The sequence below is a fragment of the Rhinatrema bivittatum genome, chromosome 5, assembly GCF_901001135.1.
Source record: "Rhinatrema bivittatum chromosome 5, aRhiBiv1.1, whole genome shotgun sequence".
NCBI lineage: Eukaryota > Metazoa > Chordata > Amphibia > Gymnophiona > Rhinatrematidae > Rhinatrema > Rhinatrema bivittatum.
In genome coordinates, this window is record NC_042619.1 from 352541900 (window position 1) to 352564990 (window position 23091).

Here is a 23091-nt window from a genome sequence, read left to right on the forward strand (position 1 = left end):
AGAATTTGTTTTCCTGTTGACTTGCCAAGCTTGGAAGAAGTGTGGAAAGTCCATATCCTCTGAACTAACATGAGCAAACAAACGAGTGGGAAGCGTCAGCTTAAAGCAATAGCAACTGGCTACGAGAACAATTGCTATTAGTTACAGAAACCTAATCGGTTTTTTATAAACGTACTAGAACCTAGAGAGCTTGAAGCATAATTCAATAAACCTCACAAACTGTCCCCTAACAAAGAATTAAAAAAAACCAACCCAAAAACAGGACAAAGCCTACTAAAACCTGAGAACATCTGCAAACTAAAATAATATTGTAATATAGTCTTCCTTGTGCCGTCACTCACCATACTGTAAGTCAAACTGAGCAAAGCTTCCTGTCTGCTTCAGCCACCTTATGGGCACTTAAATTCTAATCAAACAAAAGGCGAAAGTCCAACCATCAAATTAGATAACGAGTGCTAGGAGGAGGGGGCAAAAGATTCAACGTGCCCTTCAGATCCATATCAGAATTTTATGACGTTCAGGCAAGCAAAAAGGCTGTTCTAGCATCAAAATGTTAGGGGGGGGGCCATAAAATTATTAATACAAACTGCTGTTTGGGATGCTACAATAGCCTCTTTGCTTGCCTGAACGTCATAAAATTCTGATATGAAACTGAAGGACATATTGAATCTTTTGCCCCTCCTTCTATTCGTCACTTAAATTCTAAACCTTCTTTAAAAGGCCTTAAGCTTGTTTCGGGTAAGTAGATTATTGGCTCCCTTATGTGAACGGCAACTGAAATAGTTTTATACTCACAATTTTTTATTTTTTTTTTTTAGATAAGTACAAAAAATAAGCCCAGATTTGCTTGTATTTGATTTTTAGTGGATCTATCGACCCAAAATACCACAACCAGAATACCGAAAGGTCTAGAGCGCATAGAAAGGATAACATATCATAGGAATGGCTAAAATGTTAACTTGTGCATTTTTCTTTTCAAGAAAGTAACTTTTGTTTCATTACCTTTCTACTGTATAAGCACTTGCACCTGTAAACATGGGGCCTCCAAGTCTGTCTCCTTCCATATACTTATTTATCTCTGAGAAAATGCTTAGTGCAGAAGAAGGTCCTTAATTAGGTGCACATTAACACCTATAGCTGCAGAATAAAAAGAGAGAAATTGATAATTAAAACAAAACCACAGTATTTACAGTATATTTTATTCATGTGGAGGCATTATTTATAATTTAAAAAAATATATTCCCATTTACTACCAAAAATGACAGTAAATATATTTTATAGTTCTGATCCTTACAGCCCTATCACAATGATACTTATAAAATTTATAGCATGAGCAACTTAAAAGAGGACTCATAACAAGATGTGACTATAATAAAACCTGGAAAATGAGTTTAAAATGTACCAATATGAGCCTATAGTAGACAAGAGAAAAAAAACCCCAAAAGAAAACCAAAGAGAGAGAGAGCCACAGAACCAAGCTTAATATTAAAAAAAAAAAAAAATTCGTACTGCTGCTTTAAAATACAATTTAGCAAGGGATATTATTCTAAGAAAAACATTTGATAAACTTGATTTTCTATTGCTGCCATGATTCTGGAGAAAAGGATCACTGCCTGTCACTGAATATAAGAATCTAACAGCAAACAGTAGAACCATCCTCATCCCTCAGACTTTTAATTCCCTTTTGCTGTCAGAGTGGATGGCACAGAAAGATGAAGCACTGTCTCAGGAGATATGAGAGAACACGATGTAGCCGTAAGAAAAGACGACATACAAATAGGACCTGGACACCCTTGTTCAGGTGCCCTTGTCAATAATAGTTTAGCCGGGTGGCTTCTGAGAGTGCCCCAGTAAGGGTGGGGAGGGAAGGTCCCTCCGCTGACTGTGGATGGGGCTGGAGTTGTCAGTAGCTTTTGCCGACAATGCTAGCCCAGAGAATCCAACTCCTTGCAGGGCAGGTCTAAGCACCAGGCAGGTTAAGAACCTCATTCCTAGATTGGACTCTCCATGCCGGTGGTCCCAACTGCAGTGTCCTGATAGGCGAGTCCCGTCAGCCTCACAACGAGGCTCCGATGAACAGCGGATAAAGCGGCACAAGAATTAAGTGGAGGTAGAGATTATGTAGCATCCACCAAATAAATCAAACCGTTCAGAGGTTATCCGTTAAAGACTTCACCAAAAAGTAACCTTTTGGCTAGCTGTATGGACAGTGGCGTCTGTGTCAAGTCTGTATAACAAAAGAAGCCAGTTTGGACTTCAAGGAGAGTATAAACAGGGCACCGCACACAATGAAAAAGGAGACAGGTTTCCTTGGCAGATCACGGGTGAGGCGTTCGTAAAGGTTAATTTTAAAAGATGCACCAATTTTATAACACGCGCACGTTGACAAGCGCACGTTATAAAATTGGCTACCCGTGCGCGTCTGATTTTACATCGGCGCATGCGAGTGCCCATTTTGTAACATGCACGTGCCAGCGGGATAGGACCTTTCCCCAGTTCCCTCCCAGTCCGCTTCAATAAAGGAGCGGACAGAGAGGGAACTTCTTAAATCCCCTACCTACCCTGCCTCTCTTTTCCCTTATCCCCCCTGACCCCTAAAACTATTCCAACTAGTTTTTGTTTTTTTTAATTTTAATTATTTCGATACCTACCTGCTCGCTGGAGCAGTAGTAGGGTTGCGCGGGCAGGGCCGCTGCCGGCGCACGCTTCACCAGGACAGTGATGGTGCTGTTTTGGGCCACCCCCATTATTTTTAATTTTTTTTAGAAGCCGCCTCTTCCGCATTTGAAAAGCCCATGGTGCGCGTGCGGCCCGGCCACTTCCGCATCTCCCATTTTTTACGTGCGTCGGCCTTTGAAAATCGGGCCGATAGTGCACAGTGATGCACAGGCACCGCCAACTGAAATAGGATGTGCTTTGCACCAACACACTGCGTGAGAGCAGCGTCCAAGAAGAGAAAGAGACTCGGGAGGAAACCGGCGGACCCCATTTCGCTGGTGGCCGAGAAGAGGAAGAGTCCTGGGAGGTCACAGGTGGACGCCCTCTCGCCGGCGGCCGATGAAAGAAGAGGGCCGGGAGGCTGTTGGCAGCCGAGAAGAGTAGCAGATCCGGGAGGCCCGCCAGAGGCTGAGAAGAGGAAGGAGCCCGTTCTCCCACTTCTCTGTGTGCCGGCCTTCAAATCACATGCGACCAGTATGTACTCTATGCTGATCTCGTGCATCGCGATGCCGGTGGCCTACCAGGCCTGCTCTGTGTGTGTGAATGGTAAGCTGCCTGAGCGTGTGTGTGTGTGTGTGAGAGCATGTGGATGTGAAAACTGGTGTGAGGGAGTGGGAGCCTGCAAGTGAGAATGAGAGCCTGTGTGTATGTATGGATGGGAGTGGGAGCCTGCATGTGACAGCTTGTGTGTTTGTATGGCAATATGAAACTGTGTGAGAGAATGTGTGTCTGCAGGGTGGAATGGGAGACTGCATGTGAGAGCGTGTAAGCTACAGCCTGTGTGTGTGTGTGTGAGAAAGTGGCAGCCTGCATGTGAGAGCCTGTGTGTGTATGTATATATGGAAGTAGAAACTGTGTCTGTGTGAGAGAGCATGTAACAGTGAGTCGGTTGCGCGAACAAAAGTAGGCGCGTGTGTACTTTTTTAAGATCTACCCCTATGTGCGTATGGGAGAGAGAGACTGGTCAGGAAGATGACTAGTGAGCGTATGTGAGAGAAAGAGAGAGAAAGAGAGAGACTGGTCAAGAAGATGACTAGTGTGCATATGTGAGAGACTGGTCAGGAAGATGACTAGTGAGCGTATGTGAGAGAGACTGGTCAAGAAGATGACTAGTGTGCATATGTGAGAGACTGGTCAGGAAGATGACTAGTGAGAGAGACTGGTCAGGAAGATGACTGGTCAGGAAGATGACTGGTCAGGAAGATGACTAGTGAGCGTATGTGAGAGAAAGAGAGAGAAAGAGAGAGACTGGTCAAGAAGATGACTAGTGTGCATATGTGAGAGACTGGTCAGGAAGATGACTAGTGAGCGTATGTGAGAGAGACTGGTCAAGAAGATGACTAGTGTGAGAGAGACCGAGACTGGTCGTGGGGTCTAATTGGAGGTATGTGTGTGAGTGACTGGTTGTGGGCGCTAAGTAAGAGGACTGTGAGGACAGAACTTCAGCAGCCGTTGCTGCCTCTGGTGAGTGCTATTGGCCTGGAAGAGAAAGGAGTAGGAGAGTTGCTGGAGAGGGTAAGTAAAGGTGGCTTTTTAAGTTTATTTTTCTTGATTGATTGTCATTTTAATTATTGGGTATTATGCGATGTCTGCTGTTTTAAAATATTTATTGATATTTGGACATGTTTTAAGAATTTTTATGAGTTTTTAAATTGTTGGATATTATTCTGTTCAGCAGCTGTTTTGTAACATTTATTAGTAAAGCTTTACAATTATTTCTGTGTGGGGCTCTATAGCAGCTTGGCTTATTCTGTTTTCCCAATAGGAAATGTATTAGTGTTTAGGGCCTGGTTTAATAGTTGTATTTCTTAGATAGGGTTGTTACTGTTTGAGTGTGTTCCATAATGCAGGTGTAACTTTGTGCGGGTTGGTTTGTGTGCATTATTGCAAATCCTGAGAGTCTGTTAGGTGCTATATTTCTCTTTCCATTTCTCCAGGTTCGCACTGCATGCAGAGTGGCTTTTTTGGTTTTCCATTCCAGTTTCTGTCTCCATATTTATAATTTGTGGTTTTTCTGTACTTGGTGAAGGGTGTGTGACTGAGGTGAGGTATTTTACTAGCATGCAGGCATTTGTATCAATCTTATTTGTTGTGTTTCTCAATAGGATATGCATTAGTGGTAAATTGCTGTCTTTTCATAAGGAAGGCTGTTGTACCTGGTAGTAAAAGAAGTTTGTTTTGCTTTTACTGAGATGACATCAGAACCAGAATATCTTTTTTTTGTATGGCGAGTTGTACAGGGTAATGCCCTAGATCTGCTCTGCACTCATTGCTGAGGGGTTGAGGGGATTCCTGTGGATGCAGAGTGCATGTTTACATTTAGCCCCGTGACGGTCACATGTTCAGTGTGTCACGCATGTGAGAACCATTGGTCAGGTGTGTCCCGGCCAAAAAAAGGTTGAGAACCACTGGTCTAGATGGTGTATTGACCAAGGAAGGGAAGACTAAGGGATTGATTTTAAGAAATCTGTAGGCGTGTCCATGTGCGCTTGGTTCCTGGTACGCACACATGGACGCGCTGATTTTATAACATGCGCGCACGTGTTATAAAATACGATGGCCACGCGCACGCATTTTAAAATCCAGGCGCGCATGTGTGGGTGACCTGCACGTGCAGGCGGGAGGGAATTTTGAAATCTACATGTGGCGACCCGATCGGGCCTTTGCCCAGTTCCCGCCCAGTCCGTTCCAATTGAGAAGAAGTAAGTGACGTGTGCCTGCCGGTGTGTGCTTCCCTGGGACAGGGCCTAATGGCTGCTGTCCCGGCAGGCCCCTGCCCCCCCCCCCCCCTTTTGCAGGGCCCGGCACTTCTGGGTGTAACCGGAGCTACATGTGTGGTCGACCCTGCTGTAAAATGCAGGTGGCACAGGCAAGGCCCGGCCAGACATGTAACCCAGCTTTTTACAGCGCGTGACCTTTTCAAAATGGGCCTATAAGTGTGTCACAGGAATACTGGAACCAAACTGATGTTTAGAGGAATCTAGGTCAGCATTTTCCAACCCTTCCCTGGAGGCACACTTAAAGCAAATTTTTTTCCCCTCCAGAATATCCATAATGAATATGCATAAGATATAGTTGCATGCATGCAAACTTATCTCAGGCACCTTCCTTGTCTGTGTCCCAAGACTAAACCGGTTCAGGAGCGCCTGGAGGGCAAGCTTGGGAAATCGGGATCACAGGGAGCACTGCTTTACTTTGAATACCTGTGACACGTTTCCCAGGCTTTGGCACTCTTCGGGAGGAAGGACAACCCTCAAATTAAGAACCACTATTTCTGTTTGTCTGAATGCTAGCTGCCTATTCAGAATCTTCTTTTCTTAAAATCCTTATTAGTTTGGTATTAGAGTGGCAGAGCAAACCTCGGCGTTAGGCAGCGTGAGCCTGATCTGGATAAGGATTTCGCCCGTTGTGTACAGTGTACGTAGGCGAAAAATGCTACAGGATAGCGCATGGAATGCATCCTGGGCAGGAAAATGCGCCAGAACTTTCGAATGGACCTTAGTCATTTATTTCTAATGAACGCGTCATGCAAAGCCCAGAAGGCGCGCGCGCGCGTGGCGCTGTAAGGGGGGGGGGGGGGGCTACACCATCCTGTACCTTCGTTCGCCTCCTCCACGCCAGACCCCCCTCCCCCGAAAATAAACGAAATAAAGAGTTAAGGGAGGGTCGCGGGAGAGCGAGCCCCACCTGCTCTAAAGCGGACTTGCTTCCGCGGAAAACAGCAGGGTTTCGTTTTGTTTTCTTTCTCTCTGGCCAATGCACAAAAAAAAAAAACAAAAAACCCAAAACAACAACCCGGCAAGTGAGATAGGTGTGTCCGCGCGGGAACTTTCTGAAGTGATTGGGCGAGATGGAGCCGGCGACTCCCCCGCCGCAGCGCTCGCTCGCTGCCTGCCTGGCTCGGGCAGGGAGAAGCTCGCTGGGCTCGCCCGCTGCTGGAGGGACGAGGGGCGGCCTCCCGGCACCATGACCCCCGCCGCCGCCGCGCTCCTGCTCGCCCTGCTGGCCGGCGTCTCCTCGCACGGCAGTGAGTACACAAAACAAACAAACCCTCGCTTTCTAGGCTTTTCTATCCTCCCGCCGCCTTACCCTCAAAACCCAGCCGCGACGTCTCGCTTAATCCGCTCCGACTTTGTCCTGTGGTGGGGGTTTTTTTTTTCCTTTCTTTCCCGCCACCGAGCCCGTTTTTTTTTTTTTTTTTTATCCCGCTCCCGTGCAAAAAGCGCGCATGCACAAAAAAAAACCTTACCACCACCCCCCCCCCCCCAAAAAAAAATCCCCAGAAAACTCAAGGTAAAAAAAAAGCCCGCCTTGATTTGCTTTTCGGTGCCTTTCACCCCCCCCCCCCCCCCCCCGTTCCATTGCCGCGGCGCGAGCGGAGGCTCTGGGCTTTGCATTCTAACTGTCAGCCCCTTGTTGTGGTTGCTCGCGCAGTCCTCGTGCCGGCCCGGGAAGCCGCCGGGTTCCTGCGCTCGCGGCAGCGGCGCGCTTACCAGATCTTCGAGGAGACCAAGCAAGGCCACCTGGAGAGGGAGTGCGTGGAGGAGTTCTGCTCCAAGGAGGAAGCCCGCGAGGTCTTCGAGAACGACCCCGAAACGGTAAGAACCGAAAATAAATAATAATAACAAAAAAAACAAATCAAACTCCCCCCCCCCCCGTCGTCGCTCGAGCGGTGTTGGGAGACGAGCCCTTCTGTAAACAAGGAGAAAAGCACTCGGGAGACCTTCACTTTAATATTTCACTTGTATTCCCAGAATAAAGTAATGCATCAAAACTTAACGGTAGAACTGAAGCCTAACAAGCCAAAAAACCAAAACAGAAAGTGATATTCTGTGCACGCATAACCTTTCTTGACGAGCTTTGCAGAGTTGACTCGCCTTCCTCAGGTTGGAACGTGGGCAAAAAATGACATTTGCTAGGAGAAACGCGTGGATTATGAAATGCATTCCAGTGATGAGTGTTTAGAATGGGTTTAACGTCCATCATAGTTGTACTTTCCCCCAGGAAGGAGAAAGGTCAGTAGATTACAGATTTTATTTTTTTTTTGCTAGCAATTTGTAACCTTTCATTAAAATCGTCTCTTGTACCTTGAGATTGGAGGGTGGCCAATGTGATGCTGGGGAGTGATTGCGGCAGCTATAGACGGCTGAACCTGGCCTCGGTGCTGAGAGAAATCGAAGAACCCATTCTAAAGAATAAACTCACGGAAGGCATTGAAAGGCAGTGTTAAATATGAAACAACCAGCATGCATTTTTACACAGGAGAAGCCTTGCCTTGTTGAGAGGCCGATGCAAAAAATAATAATAATAAGCACTGAGCGTTCAGCGCCCGCTTTCCCAACGCACCCCCAGACAGCTCTCCTGGGGACGCCATGCAATATTTAAATTAGGGGGTTCTGTTGTGCAGGAGGCGCTAGGGTCAATTGCGCGCGCCCCCAGCGCCTCTTTGACAGTGGGAGCCTGCAAGCTGAATTTCTCAGCGTCCGTTTTCCTAATCTGTGCACAGCCGTGGTTTGGGAAACAGACGCTTTGTTAACTGAGCATCCGTTTCCCGAATTTGACTGCTGGCACTCTTTTTTTTGTTGTTGTTGAACTTTTCTTAAAGTTTTTGTTCCTCCTTAATATTGCAACAATATTAAGTAGGGGAGGATGTTTAGAAAAGCAGTATTTTCTGCTCTTTTAACCACTTTTGGGAGTGCTCAGAAATTAGGGCAGGTGTGCAAAATTGCATTTTAGGCACACTTTTTTTTTTTTGTATTTCGGGTGATAGCCTCATCAACATGCATTTGCATGTGATGAGCGCTAGTAGTTTCGCTGCGCGTTGTGGAGGCACTGATCCCCTTATTGCATAAGTATTGCTACATTTAATCTTTTGAACGGGTTAATAAACAGGTCATCCAGTGGCTATAATGGTGGATATAGTGTTTTTGGAGTTTCAGGACGTGTTTTAGAAAGTCCCCTATTAAACTCCTGAGAAAAATAGTCATGGAATAGGATGCTCTTTTGTGGATTGCACACTGATTTAAGATAGGGAATGGAGAGCAGGAATATGTGATTGTTTGTTTATGTTAGTGTAAAAAGGTAAACAGTGGCATGCCTCAGAGATCTGTACTGGGACTGATGCATTTTAATATTTTTATAAATGATCTAGAATAGGGGAAAAACTGAGGTGATCAAATTTGCAGATGACACAAAATTATTCCGAGTAGATTGTTAGGAATTGCAGGAAGACCTTGCAAGACTGGGAGATTGGGAATCCAAATGGTAGATAAAACTTAATGTGGACAAGAGCAAAGTAATGCACGTAGGAAAAGTAACCCACACTGTAGTTACACAATGTAGGGTTCCATGTTAGGAAAAGGATCTAGTAGGCATCATCGTGGACAATACTTTGAAATCATTGGCTCAGTGTGGAGCAGTGTTCAAAAAAGCAAATAATGTTATGAATTATTAGGAAAGGAATGGAGAATAAAACAGAGGGGTAGATTTTAAAAGGAGCGCGCGCATGCCGATGGGCGCGCGCATGTTATAAAAAATCTGATGGCCGTGCACTTATTAATTTTCCATTAATAAGTGCAGTGGAGAGGCCCGGCACTTGGGCGCATATCGGGCTTTACGCGCATGGCCGGACCAGTTTTAAAATGTGTACGGTGCGTGTAAATCCCGACTTTTTTAAAAAAATTTTTGCACGCGTGGGCCTCTGAAAATCTAGCCTTTAATGTCCTAATTCCTCTGTGTCATTCCATGGTGAGACTGCACCTAGAGTGCTGTGTGCACTTCTGGTTGCAGCATCTCAAAATATATAGAGATGCACTGGAGAAGATACAAAGGAGGGTGACTAAAATGATTAAGGAGATGGATTGACTCTCCCCCCCCCCCCCCCCCCCCCCCCCCCCCATGAGGGAAGGCTGAAGAGGTTAGAGCTGATCAGCTTGGAGAAGAGGCGGTTTAGGGAGGGGATATGATACAGGTCTATAAAATCATGAGTGAACTGAATTGGGTAAATGTGAATCTGTTATTTACTCTTTCAGATACAAAAAACTGTGGGATAGTCCATGAAGTCAGTAAGTGGCACATTTAAAACACACTGAAGAAAATTATTTCACTCAATTCAGAAACACTCTGGAATTCATTGCTGGAGGATGTGGTAAAGGCAGCTAGTGTAGCTACGTTTAAAAAAAAAGTTTGGACATGTGCTCTGAGAAGCCCATAAACTGTTAACCAGATAGAAAAAGCCCCTACTTATCTCTGGGCGTCAGCAACATGGCATCTGTCTATTGTTTGGGATCCAGCCAGGTACTTGTGACCTGGATTGTTCCCTGTTGGAAACAGGACTGGGGTTGATGGACCCTCTGTCTGACCCAGTATGGCAATTCTTAACTGAAGGGCAGTCAGATATTGAGTATTTCTAAACCATCTTCTGCTGGAAAAAGCATGAATACTTCTGTCTTAGCAGGTCTTGATCAAGGGTTGTGGGTGATATCTCTCTCCCTCGTGCGTTTTTCTCTGGTGATGTGCTTGGATATATTAAATAACAAGGTTACCTGAACCCCCTGAAGTGTCATTAATGTTACTATGGTATTAACTCTAGTGATTATGGAAGTAGGAATAGTCAAAAAGATCCTTGGTGTGAGGACTTAAATGCATGGTTACTGATATTCGGTGGCAGACAAATGCCTTTTAAGAACTGAGCAACAGAAGCCTTATGTTCATATTTTAGAATGGAATTGTACTTTTAATTTGTACATGTTCTAACAAGCCTCTGGATTATAGTACGAGAGAAATTATTTTTGTTTCCTAGTTATAAATCACCAGCTATGTCAACTAAAACTGCATGTCATGTAGTGGTTGCATAATCTAGTTCTATTGGCTAGTAAGTACTTTTAATATTTTAAGTTGAAAGTAAGTTTTTAAAACCAGTTTTTTTTTGTTGGAAATAAGGGGATGAAATTTTTCAATATGCTGCTATTGCATTTTGAGATTGGGCTATTTTTATATACTGCATTTTAGGTTTTGTGGTTTTTGAATCGGCTGATCTAGGGTTATGTGGAGCTGACCAAATGGGCAGGGGCTAAATATTAATAATAGAAGGACTAGGGGGCACTCCATGAAGTTAGCATGGGGCACATTTAAAACTAATCAGAGAAAGTTCTTTTTCACTCAACGCACAATAAAGCTCTGGAATTTGTTGCCAGAGGATGTGGTTAATGCAGTTAGTGTAGCTGGGTTTAAAAAAGGATTGGATAAGTTCTTGGAGGAGAAGTCCATTAATGGCTATTAATTAAGTTGACTTAGAAAATAGCCACTACTATTACTAGCAACAGTAGAATGGGATCTTCTTAGTGTTTGGGTTCTTGCCAGGTTCTTATTGCCTGGATTGGCCACTGTTGGAAACAGGATGCTGGGCTTGATGGACCCTTGGTCTGACCCAGTATGGCATGTTCTTATTCTAAGATGAAACTGAGGGTTTTAATTTCCTGGAGCTCTTGGGGATACATATTTTGGGTCTTTTTTCCTGTCATGAGCTAATGCTGGAGATCCTTAAGCCAGAACATGTTACAGGGAGCTTGAGAACGCCCAAGTGCAGTAGAGATTTACTAAAACATAGAAACAGAAATGACGGCAGAAAAGGACCAAACAGGTCCATCCAGTCTGCCCATCAAGCTTATGGTAGCATCAAAAGTATCAGGCTTATTGGTTAAGGGTAGTAACAGCCGCATCGGCAAGTTACCCCCCCCAATCTTAATGGTTTTTCCCAGACCTTAAAATGTACGGTAGTGTCCTTGTTGGTTGCTGTCTGAATCTGATACTGTGGTAGGAAGGGATACAGAAAAATTGTTGCAACAGATTAAAAAGTGGCACAAATCCAGGCCTAACTATTCTTGATATTGGTGCTAAATGGCAGTTCAGTTTATTTTGAAGAAAACCCCATTTTGTCTGCAGTACAGTTTGAGAACACTCTCCCTGGTACTAAATAATTGCTCAGGTGTAAAATTCTTTGTTGTGTTATGATCACATACTAAATATCTTTTGTAAATATTTCTTTATGAATTTATAAATGTGCTAATGAAGTAACTTGAGATGGTGTCAATCAGGAGCCCAGATCGGACATGATTTTGGAATTCTTTTTTTTTTTTTTTTTGTAACATATAAGGATCTTTTTTTTTGCACAAAATTGTCTGCAGCTAGGCAGTGACAACATCTTCATTAACCATGAGAACTTTGGCTCAGATTCAGAAGATTTTTTTTTTTTTTAATTTTCTTTTTTCCTTTTTAAACCATGGGACTGTGTTTAGATACTCAAGTGCCGTAAAAATAAATTTCTTCTTTCAAAAGTCAACATCTTTCGTATTCCCGCCCTTCTCTCCCACTGTTTTAAGCAGGGAGGGGCTGCTAGTCAGCATTTGTTACGCATTTCATTTTAGGGGTGAGCGACCGACTCTACTGACCCGGGCAATGGTGCATTCTGTGGGGGGTTAGTGATGGCGGAAATATCCTGCACTTCCATGCAGGTTCGTTTAGGTGTTGTGGAGAAAAAAAATTAAAGGAAGGCACACTCAGTGCAAATACCTTAAACAGCTAATTAGTTTACATGAAAGCTTTTGTGATTTTAGAGCTATGCTGAAAAGGCATCCAGATTAAGACCCCTGAGTAGCTGGATTCAGGGTTTCACATTGTCCAGTAGGGTTTCATCTGGACTTCCGTGCCCCGAGCACTTTTTTTTTTCTAAATAGCGTTATTGTTTCTTTAATGGGAGCACCAGAGCATGATAACCTTTCCTGAATAGCTTTTGTACTCGGTCGGAGATGAGTTTTATTTTCCTGTTCTTATCCGAGTGTATGGTTTTTTTTTAATAGTGACAGAATGCAATACATACAAATAAACCCCAATCAATCCCCAGATAGATGATTCAAAATTAAAAAAAAAAAAGTCCAAAATTTGAGTTGCTGGCAAATTTTGTGCTGGAATCCGTTCCGTGGCAGGAATATTTATAGGTCTTATATCTGTGTGGATCTTTTTATCACCTTCTAATTTGTCATACTTACCAAGTGCTCTGGTGATTTAAGGGGCGCTGCTCTGTATGTGCCTCTAATTTGAGATACTGACGTATTTTGCCATGAAACTACATTGGGAGAGGCCTGATTTGATTCTTAAACTAACATTCAAATGTATGTGCATGTTGGCTTTGCGCACATGTTGGATAACTGTCCTGTTTCATGATTAATGTATCAAGGAGACATGGAGAGGAGGTGACAGAGAAGCATGTTACCTGATATATTTATAACACTGGATTTTTATACTGGCTACAGTTTCTCCAGCAGGTCTCAACCATGAGATTGAATGGGACTGTGTTATATGATAGACAAGTGTTTTGGTAATACTTTTCTTTATATTCTTAGGGTTTTTCGCCCAGGCATTGGTTTGCTCCAATTTTGTGGGATAGAGACGCGTCTCCTGATAGGTTAAAGATATATCGTGCAGATTTGTTTTACCCAATTGGAGAACCTAACTTGGATCATACCCCATTTTTTCAAAGAGACATTTAATTGCTCATAGACCCAGAAAACAAAACGGAAGCCTATCCAAATTGCCGGTAAGCGAAGAAACAGAGAGAGTGATCGGTATAAAGCAGCCTTTATTGGAAAGAGCCCGACTCTGGCCGAGTTTCGCGCTGAACGGTGACCGGCTTCAATTTTTGAATGCAGTAAAGGCGTTCCTAAACACGGCTTCCATAGGATTGCATCTATACCGCTCTATACACTAAGTATTATTGCTACACCACTCTACATGTTTACTCAACAATTGTTGAAGATTACCACACCAGGTTGCTCAGCCTGGACTATACATGTTTTTTGACAATACATTGATTAATCATAATTGAAGATAACTTACAACGATAGCCCCTGAGGGAGAGAAACTCGGCCAGAGTCTGGCTCTTTCCAATAAAGGCTGCTTTATACCGATCACTCTCTGTTTCTTCGCTTACATTTAATTGCTCATGGCAGCTCAAAACGTTTTGGTGATAAGTCTATCTCAGGGGGGTGAAGCAGAGTGGTGGGGCAGTGGCTGGAGCTGGGAGGATGCTTGGGAATATGGGGGTGGAGGCATAACCATTGGAAGGTGACGGGTAGTAGTGCCTCTTTGTGGGTCATTGGTGGTACCTCGTCTGAAGTGCTATGTTCAGATCTGGAGGCCATCTCAAAAGCGAGAGAATCTAGAGGTGGGTCAGAGAGAGAGGCAACCAAAATGGTGTGGGGACCATATAAGATGAGAGTAAAAGGTCTACATATGTATGCCCTGGTGGAGAGAAGAGGCATTTGGATATCTGAAGAGTATTGGGACAGGAGGCAGACCTTTTTGGCAGAAGGGAGGTTGTAGAGCTGAGTGTCCTGAGGACGTGAGGCTCCAATAGGTAGGACTCAGAGTAGCATCAGGGGACATTTGTTTGCAGAAAGGGTGGTGGATGCCTGATTTGTCCATCTTGGGGATGTGGTGGAGACAGGGATGGTATTGGAATTTCCAGAGGGCATGGGATAAACACATAGTGGCAAGAGTGATAACATGCAAGGAGCAGCCTGGAATTACTGCCCAAAGCAGCAGAATATATGCATCAAGACTCCAATAAAACATGGAGGTAACCCGCACAGAGCGGCAGTTACAACCCAAGCTAGCAGCGGTATAATTGCATCAAGACTCCACGAAAGCTTGGAGTCACCAACATTCTGGATTTTGGCCACACTTAGGAGGGTTGAGAGACTGGGGCAAGACAAAAGTGGGGAGTATTTGGGAATTTTCTATAAAAATCTATGAACAGAGGATGAATCTCAATTGGGCAGACTGCACGTACCATGTTAGTCTTTATCTGCTGTCGTTTACTATGTTAATTTATAAAATGTTTTTCTGATAGGAAATCTGGCACTATTTAGGTAGTCAATGAACAAAATATAGAATTGTCACTTGCTAATGTAGAAAGAAGGAAGACTGTTTGTTTTTGAAGTTTTATCATTACCACCTTCCCCAGCCTGAGGCAGGCATCAGTTTGGTGCTGGAAAAAAAAGACTGCAACAAGATGCATTTTTTTATGAGCCTAATTTTCTGAATTATGAGGCTGCTCATAAATAAGTGTTGCGCATAAATGGATGACTTTTCAAAACATTATGCATGTAAAAATCAGTGCATATGTACATAAGTAGCCTCTAATTATTCCATGTTTTATAAAAGTAAAAAATATGCATGTGCATGCACTTTTGCATGCACTAATATGGATGTAAAAATGGTGCGGTCTAGGGACGTTCCAGGTTGGGGTCAGCAGTTCTACATGCGTGTGCATTTGCCAACTTGCACGCTTTTGCATCTAAATTATCAGGCATAAGTGATATTTAACGTGTTTATTGTGTAATACTGACTGGATGAACTGGGAGGAGTTCAGGCTGAAGAACCAGGAAGGTCTCAATGATCTGGGGGAGGATTAAGGAAACTGGTGAACTAATTGGTAAACAAGTTCATTATAAAATTGGCCGACTGCATGCATAAATCAGGTTTTGTAAGAGTTAAAGCTTACTTCACTTTCAGTTGGTGAAATGTATGCGTATATATTTAAGAAATAGGCGTGAAAAGTATGCATGTTCAATGCATTGATATACATGGTTTCAATACATTGCATGTATTCGTGCATAAGCATACGTGCATGTTGTGGGGTAGGGATGTGTATTTTATAAACATTCATATATGCATGGATTATATAATTGTGTATATCTGCTCTAGGTCATATATGTGCATATATGCCACCATACGCATTTGTTTGAATGTTGTTATATTCTGAATGCTGTATAGAAATTTGGATATTTCAGTTAGTGTGACCCTGCAAGATATTGAACTAGTACTGGGCAATGCTTATTTTGAAAATTGTGCTATGAGAAAGATGTGGCTTGGCATTTTGTCCGGAGAAGAATTGTTGACCCCTTTTTAAATTGAGTAACTGGCGCTTTCATAGGTACATACAAGCTGTTGTGAAGAAAGCTATTCATATGACAGTGAAGTATCACAACCATTAATCAAAATGCAAAAAAAAAAAAAGTGAAGCTAGGAATAAAAATGAGTATGTGGTTGTGGAGCAGTACTTATCAGCACCAGTAATAATTTTCTTTTAAAAACAAGATTTTCACACACCTATAAAATATTATACTAAAATTTAAAATTGTTTTGGGCAAACTTTTTTTTTTTTTGCTTTATTCTATGGCATAACCCAATTTTGAACAATTTTTGTTTTGTTTTTTTTTCAACTTTAATCGTAATTCAGCCTTGAGATTGGAAATAGGCCTATCCAAATGACCCAATGTCAGCTGTCATTTACTCAGTTTGTGGGTTTTTCTTTCTCCTGTAGTTCTAGCAAATTGTCACATGAACTGATGTGACTTCAGAAGCAGTGATGATATTTAAAGATTGGTGATAATATTTGCTCAAAAAATAATGCTTTAGAGTTCTTCCTCGAGGCTTAATTGTTCAATATTTTAAGAACATTATTTTTTTTTCTTAAAAGGGTTGGAACAAAATATCAAGCTTGTTAAATGTATTTTTGACATTTTTTTTATTACAAAATTGTATCTTGCGAGGCGGAAACAAAGTAGTAATTTTTATCAGCATACTACTCTATTGTGAGCAAGGGGGATGGCAGTTCTGTACATTCCAGCTCTGACTATGTGCAAGCAACGTGCAGGCTTTGAGTTCCCAAATAATCATGCATTGTTATATCTTTCTTTGCCTCTGCTTGTTCACGCTAGTGGTGATGCAATAGTTTGGCAACAACCATGGGATGGATCTCATCAGCCAGCATGTGAGCAGAAAGAAAATGCTTTATTTTGTAGCAAGCACACAGATGTACATCTTGTATTTCTTCTACTCAGTTTAAACTTGAAGATGTATAGATTCAATTCCCTATCCCTGGCATTCTTTAAGTGTGTGCTACAGCCTAGTTTACCACCCTAGAAAATTGATTGATTGCCAGTGCTCTGAAATGCTTGCCACCAAATTGTCAAGAGTTTGATATTCCATCACTGCCAGTTCTGATGTTGAAAGCCAATGCTATATCCACCCCTGCATTCTAGTGATTTTGCAAGGATGACCCCAAACGTCCAAGTCTTAACTCAACTGGGTGCCTTCATGTATTGACAAGTTGCCTCAAAAAGCAAGTCTCGTTGCTTTTTGAGGCAACTTGTCAATACATGTAGGCTAAGAGAATCATGGTATCATCCTAAAAAAGGATAATATAATATATCTTGGAAATTCTACATCTTACACCTCCAGACATTATGCATATGGAAGCTCTAGCTGGAAGTAATGTGTGGGGACCAGAGATAGAAACTGAGATTGACACCTTGCATTGCTTTCTAGTATGTTCAGTCTTTGGGTAATACTACCAAAAATGCTGTTTTGCTAGTGGAGAATTATAATGCATGTGACTTCAAGACTTTATATCTATTTCATGTTCTTCATTGTCAGACTATTTCTCCAAATGATTTGAATTATTTTGCTTTAGGACAACTTCTGTGAAAGCTATTATCACCATGTTAAACAGATCTGCAAGATGTGGAATTCCAGACATTATCATGTGACCAGTGGTGCTATGCTCACATAACTTTCAGGAGTGGGTTTGACTCTGTTTACTGGATAGTGATATGATAAATGGATTTGTGGCTTTATTCATCCCTAGTGGTGGTGAGGTTGGTCTGAGTAAGCTTTCAGAAGTGTTGTGTAGGTCAGGCAGTGTAGCGTGGGAGAATGCATTATCTCTGCCACAGCACTTCCCGCTGAAGACTGCTGCAGTGGCTTATTCCTGCTTGCGTATTAGTGAGTGACCTGTAATATCTGTGTGGATTATTGAGTTTGAAATTGAGGGAGAAGGAACTTTTTTCTTTAAGTTGCATAGTACAAGCCCAAAGTCATAGTCAGTAATGAGATTTATTTCAACTCACATTCAGTACTTGAACATTTTTATCTCTTTGAGTAGTTCACTCATGCTGTTACTTTTTGTTGGCTGGAAGTTGGGTTTTTTTTTCAATTACCTGAAAATCGCCAACAACCTATGTCCATCCAACTACCCTGAAAATCGCCAACAACCTATGTCCATCCATTCAAAAAACAATCACCCAAACCAAATCATCTAAAAAACCCTGGTACACCCAGACACTCAAAACCCAAAAAATCCAGCTTAGAACAGCAGAAAGACACTGGCGCAAACACCCCACCACTGCCACAAAAACCATTTATTACCAACTCATGCACGCATATAGAAACGCCATTCAAACTACAAAAAAGGAATACTATGCCAAGAAAATTCACCACCTCCAATTCAACCCAAAAGCACTGTTCACCCTAGTCTCAAATCTTATCAAACCTAATATGTCTGCACCCCAAGTCCCCTCCACACAGACCCGATGCAATGATATTGCCCTATTCTTTAAGAACAAAATAGCTAACATCACCGCCAAGTTTACCCCCAACCCCAAAAATTCCCCCAACACTAACAGTATAACCCCTTCCATCCTACACACACCTAACATCCTCACTTCTTTTGAACCCTCCTCAACACTAGAAATAGAAAACATTTTAAAAAAGATGAGACCCTCCTCCCACCCCTCAGACACTATCCCTACTAAACTACTACTCGCTATTCCTAAAACAATAGCCACCTCACTCTCCAAAATCGTGAATTGCTCCCTGGAACACGGCCTGGTACCCAACTCCCTGAAACAAGCTGTGGTCAAACCTATCCTAAAAAAACCCTCCCTTGATCCTTCCAACCTATCCAACCTCCGTCCCATCTCCAATCTCCCTTTCCTCTCCAAAATCATTGAGAAACTAGTTAATTCCCGCCTCTCTGACCACATAGAACAATCCAACATACTCCCACCTACACAACATGGCTTTCGTAAACACCTCAGTACCGAATCCCTACTCCTTTCCCTCACAGACACCATCATCAAAGGAATGGATGCCGGTAAATCCTATCTCATTGCCATGCTAGATATTTCCGCCGCCTTCGATACTGTAAATCATAACATCCTTATCAACACTCTCACCAGTATAGGAATCTCAGGTACTGCCCTCTCCTGGATAAAGTCCTTCCTCCAAAACCGCACCTACACAGTCCTCATTGATAATTTCACATCCCCCCCTGTTAATCTCGACTGTGGCGTCCCCCAAGGATCCTCCCTCTCTTCCACGCTATTCAACATTTACATGCTCCCCCTCACAAACCTCCTTTCTAACCTTGGTATTACACACTTCATCTATGCAGATGATGTGCAAATACTCATTCCTTTCACAGATAATGTACTCACTGCTCTACATAGATGGGACACCATTCTCACTTCCATTAACCAACTTCTCACCGACATGCACTTAGCCCTCAACCCTCAAAAAACTGAACTCCTCCTCATCTCCTCCAAACATGCACCCATACCCTGTCCCTCCACGCTTCAGACTCCTAACTTTATCTCCGACACAAGAAACTTGGGTGTTATACTTGACAACCAACTAACCTTCAAACCATATATCAAATCTATCGTTAGCAGTTGCTATTTCAAACTCCAAACCCTCAAAAAACTCAAACCCCTCCTCTACTTCCATGACTTCCGCACAGTACTCCAATCACTAATTTTTTCAAAAATCGATTACTGTAACGCACTCTTACTTGGACTCCCTGCCACCCACCTCAGACCTCTCCAACTCCTTCAAAACGCTACTGCACGCATCCTCTCTAATGTCAAGAAGAAAGACCACATTACCCCCCACCCTCATCAACCTCCATTGGCTGCCCATCCATTCACGCATCCTATACAAGACCCTTACCCTCATCCACAAAAGTATTACTAATGAACACTACAACTGGTTAAGCCCACCCTTCCTCCCTCGTACCTCCACAAGACCTACACGCTCCTCCCTTCGTGGAACTCTTATCCCCCCATCTATAAAATCCACAAGACTCATCTCCACCACCAATAGGGCCCTTTCCCTCGCAGGCCCTTCCCTGTGGAACTCCATGCCACTTGACCTTCGCACCGAAACCTCCACACCCACCTTTAAAAAGAAACTCAAAACCTGGCTCTTCCTCCAAGCATACCCCCAATCACCTTCACCACCTATAAACACCTTAACCCAACCTCCATCTAGTACTAGTACTAACACCCCTACCACAGGACCTACACCCATCCCCTCAAGACAACCACAAACCCCTCACTTATCATGCACACAATAATCTATCTCTTATTAGAAGCCGTACATATCTTCTTACCCCTTTCACTGTTGCCCTTGCACATTTTCAAATATTGCACACAACCTATGTACATACCACTTGTTCATTGTTTCCCTGTACATATTTTCTCCTCACGTTTCCGTCTTCACCCCCCCTGCCCCCCCCCTTTGTCTCGACCACCCCCTCCCCTCCCTCCCCTATTTATTTAGTTATTGATCTGTTACTATGTTCTAGGTTACACAATGTTCCTTGTAAAGGCTTTGCCTATATATATCCTTGTTTTAAGTTATATGTAAACCGGCACGATGTGCAAACGGTTGCCGGTATATAAAATTAAATAAATAAATAAATAAATAAAATAAATAAATAAAACTTTCTTGTTTGAGAGAGGAGATTTTTTTTTCCAAATCAAATCATCCAGATGTCCTCATTTTGAGGGATTCTGTTGCTAATCCAGCAATTGATGGAAGATGGCATAGATGCCTGTAGCACAACACATGGGAGGCAAGAGAGAAGGTGTTCTGGCTCAATAAAAACATACGTGTTTTCTCATCAAGACAGCTAACTTTTCTTCCCAATCAGTCCTCAAGACAAAGATCCTTTTAAGTTTGAAATTATTTATTGTACAAGTAGATTCTACTTACAATTGTGGTATCTCAAACGTGTAGCCCCAGGCAAAGATCTTTGTTGCTGGAGATAAGTAGGAGAGGGGAGAACGGAGTTCCTGGGTTGCAGGGTGAGAGGGTTTTGAGGCTGATTTTAATCTTTAGAATAAAGCGATAAGAAGAATGTAAAAAAGCCAGTCGTTTCACAGAGCTTTACAAAGTGCTGCTGACTTTGAAGCCCGCATGGGCAAGACTGAAACTCTCCTAGAGTGCTGTTACAGAAAACGCCTCCACAAGCTGGAGACAGGGTGCAAGGTCCAATGGCAGCAAGTCTAAGACCCATGTGACACAGGGGACGCATGAAGGGCAGTCCCTTGAGCTAATAGGGCACTTAGGAAGACTCAAGTTAGATTGAGGGGCATTCGAACTCTTCCGATAGTGAGAGAAAGTAAAGGAGGGAGGGAACTGCTCTTAAGGGCAAAGCTCTCCTTAAAGGCAGGGCTCACAGACTTTTATCATGGGTTACAAAAAGTGTTTCAATATTAAGAGTCCTCAGAAGGAAGGACTGCACTAGACACAGTGTATATACAGATACAAACATGTACCCACTGCTGGGGAAAGAGGAGAAGGAATCGAACTACCACCTTTGTATTCACAAACAGCCAGAGCCATAGCCAGGCAATGTGGCACCTATGGCCAAGTGAAAAACTGTGCCCTCACCCATTACTCGACACATGATAGCATGCGTTGGGAGACTGTTAAATGTATAGCAATACTCACAGCTGGTGTAAGGGTATTAGGTGCCCTTACAGCCTTGCACCTCTCACCCAATCACACCTTCCTCGCACACAATTAAAAATTATGCATTTATAATAGATTTTATATGACAAAGTACTTTCAAAACACTATCTTCTGAGGTAAAAATAACACTTACATTATGTATGTTATATTTATATGCACTGCTGTGGTGGCAAGCAAAAAAACCCTGCAAAAAAAAAAAATAAATACAAAAAAACCCAACACTTGGAACCCATATGGTATTAGGCCTACTGTAATGTATGTGTCTTGGACATAGGCATGACCCTCAGAGCCACAAGAAAACAGAATTACAATGAACTAGATGTTCTATATCAAAACACTAACTGCCAGCATTCAACTAGCAACAACTCTACTTATGAAAGGTATCACTGCAAATATTACATCAGATCTAAAACACCAATACACCCCAATTAGGAAAACAGAACAAGCCAAGCTGCGAAAGAACCCTACTTAGAAACTGTACATGGTTGGAACACCTCACCTCAGTCACCCATGCAAAACGCAGATAGATCCTCAAATACGGAATAAAAGACCATTAAGTATAAATAGAAATGTACAGACAAAAACTGAACTGGAAACCGCAACAAGCCAAATTCTGTATGCACTGCAACAATCAATAGAATAACATTCAATAATTTAAAAACTTGTATACACATTTTCCAAACACCAATCAAATATTTCAAAACAGACACATCAAATAACACCCAGTAATTAAAACTAATAAAAGTTTTAAACATACCCTGTTATCCATACCTGGAAACTTTTTTGTTTTCCAGATGCTCTGAAATTGTCATGGATTATCAGGCAGAGAGGAAAGTGGGGTGGCTGTTCACACACACACACATGCTCCCTCTCGCTCTCTCACAAACATACACATGATCTCTCACATACTTATTCTTTTGCTCACTCTCACATACGTGCACATGTGCTCACTCTCCTACGCGCACACACACTTTCTTTCTCTCTCTCTCTCTCTCTCTCTCTCTCTCATTGTGTGGCTCATTATCTTAATGAGATCCCAGGTCAGTGCTCCATGTGTATTTGATGCATTGATTATTGTATGTAATTGTTACAATTTTTTTTTATATTGTAATCTTATGTCAGTTTTGATTGGCTGTTCTTGTAAATTCTGGAGCAGATAAGTGGTAAATATACAAAAAATAGAGAATACACATAGCTAAAGCCACAGGTTCACTGCAATCGACGCTAGCTATTCTCCCTTTTGAACGTGTTGCAAGACTCCACTGCATTTCAGATCGAACAACTGCATCATGAAGGTGGGAGGGAGGGGTGTTGTGCATTTAAGGTCAGTTCGTCCAGATGTGTTCTAGCTGAGAGCACCCACTATCGTTTTGGTCTGCATGGGCTGCAGCAGCTCTGTACAAAGATTTTTTTGCATCTGTTGTAAGCAACAAGTAGCACGTGCCCTTGTGTTCCTGTCTCGACTCGCTAGCAGTGATGCAACAAAAAATCCTTTTGCTTTGAAGGCTGTGGCTTTCTGTCACGAAAACATTACAGTCAGCTACCCCCGTGTCAAACGGAGAAGCAGTTTTTAAATGGTAAGCCGTGCTGCTTGTCCAAATGGGATTAGGTCACACATTCAAGCTGGTGAACAGAGAGAAATCTGTCATGATGCCTTCATCAGCATTATCCCCTCCTTTTTATTTCTAATAACATATATCACGGAGTGCAGCT

The 23091-nt window shown here is 42.7% G+C and overlaps 1 protein-coding gene and 1 long non-coding RNA gene across 3 annotated transcripts in view; one reads left to right on the forward strand and one right to left on the reverse strand.

Moving 5' to 3' along the window:
- The window catches only part of LOC115093024, a 49180-nt gene extending 41446 nt beyond the window's left edge, over positions 1–7734 (reverse strand). The window contains exons 1-2 of one of the 2 annotated variants that reach the window (XR_003857147.1): positions 7564–7734; positions 1003–1137 (exon numbers count right to left, since the gene is read on the reverse strand). This is a non-coding gene — a long non-coding RNA (uncharacterized LOC115093024). Of the gene's footprint in view, positions 1–1002; positions 1138–6807; positions 6910–7563 lie in introns of those variants that run through there. The other variant, XR_003857146.1, reaches the window with a different exon arrangement.
- Positions 6551–23091, forward strand: part of GAS6 (growth arrest specific 6) — a 103185-nt gene continuing 86644 nt past the window's right edge. Inside the window, 2 exon segments of the mRNA XM_029604619.1 lie at positions 6551–6745; positions 7153–7316. Coding sequence (XP_029460479.1) covers positions 6685–6745; positions 7153–7316 — 225 coding nt within the window. The 5' untranslated portion in view covers positions 6551–6684.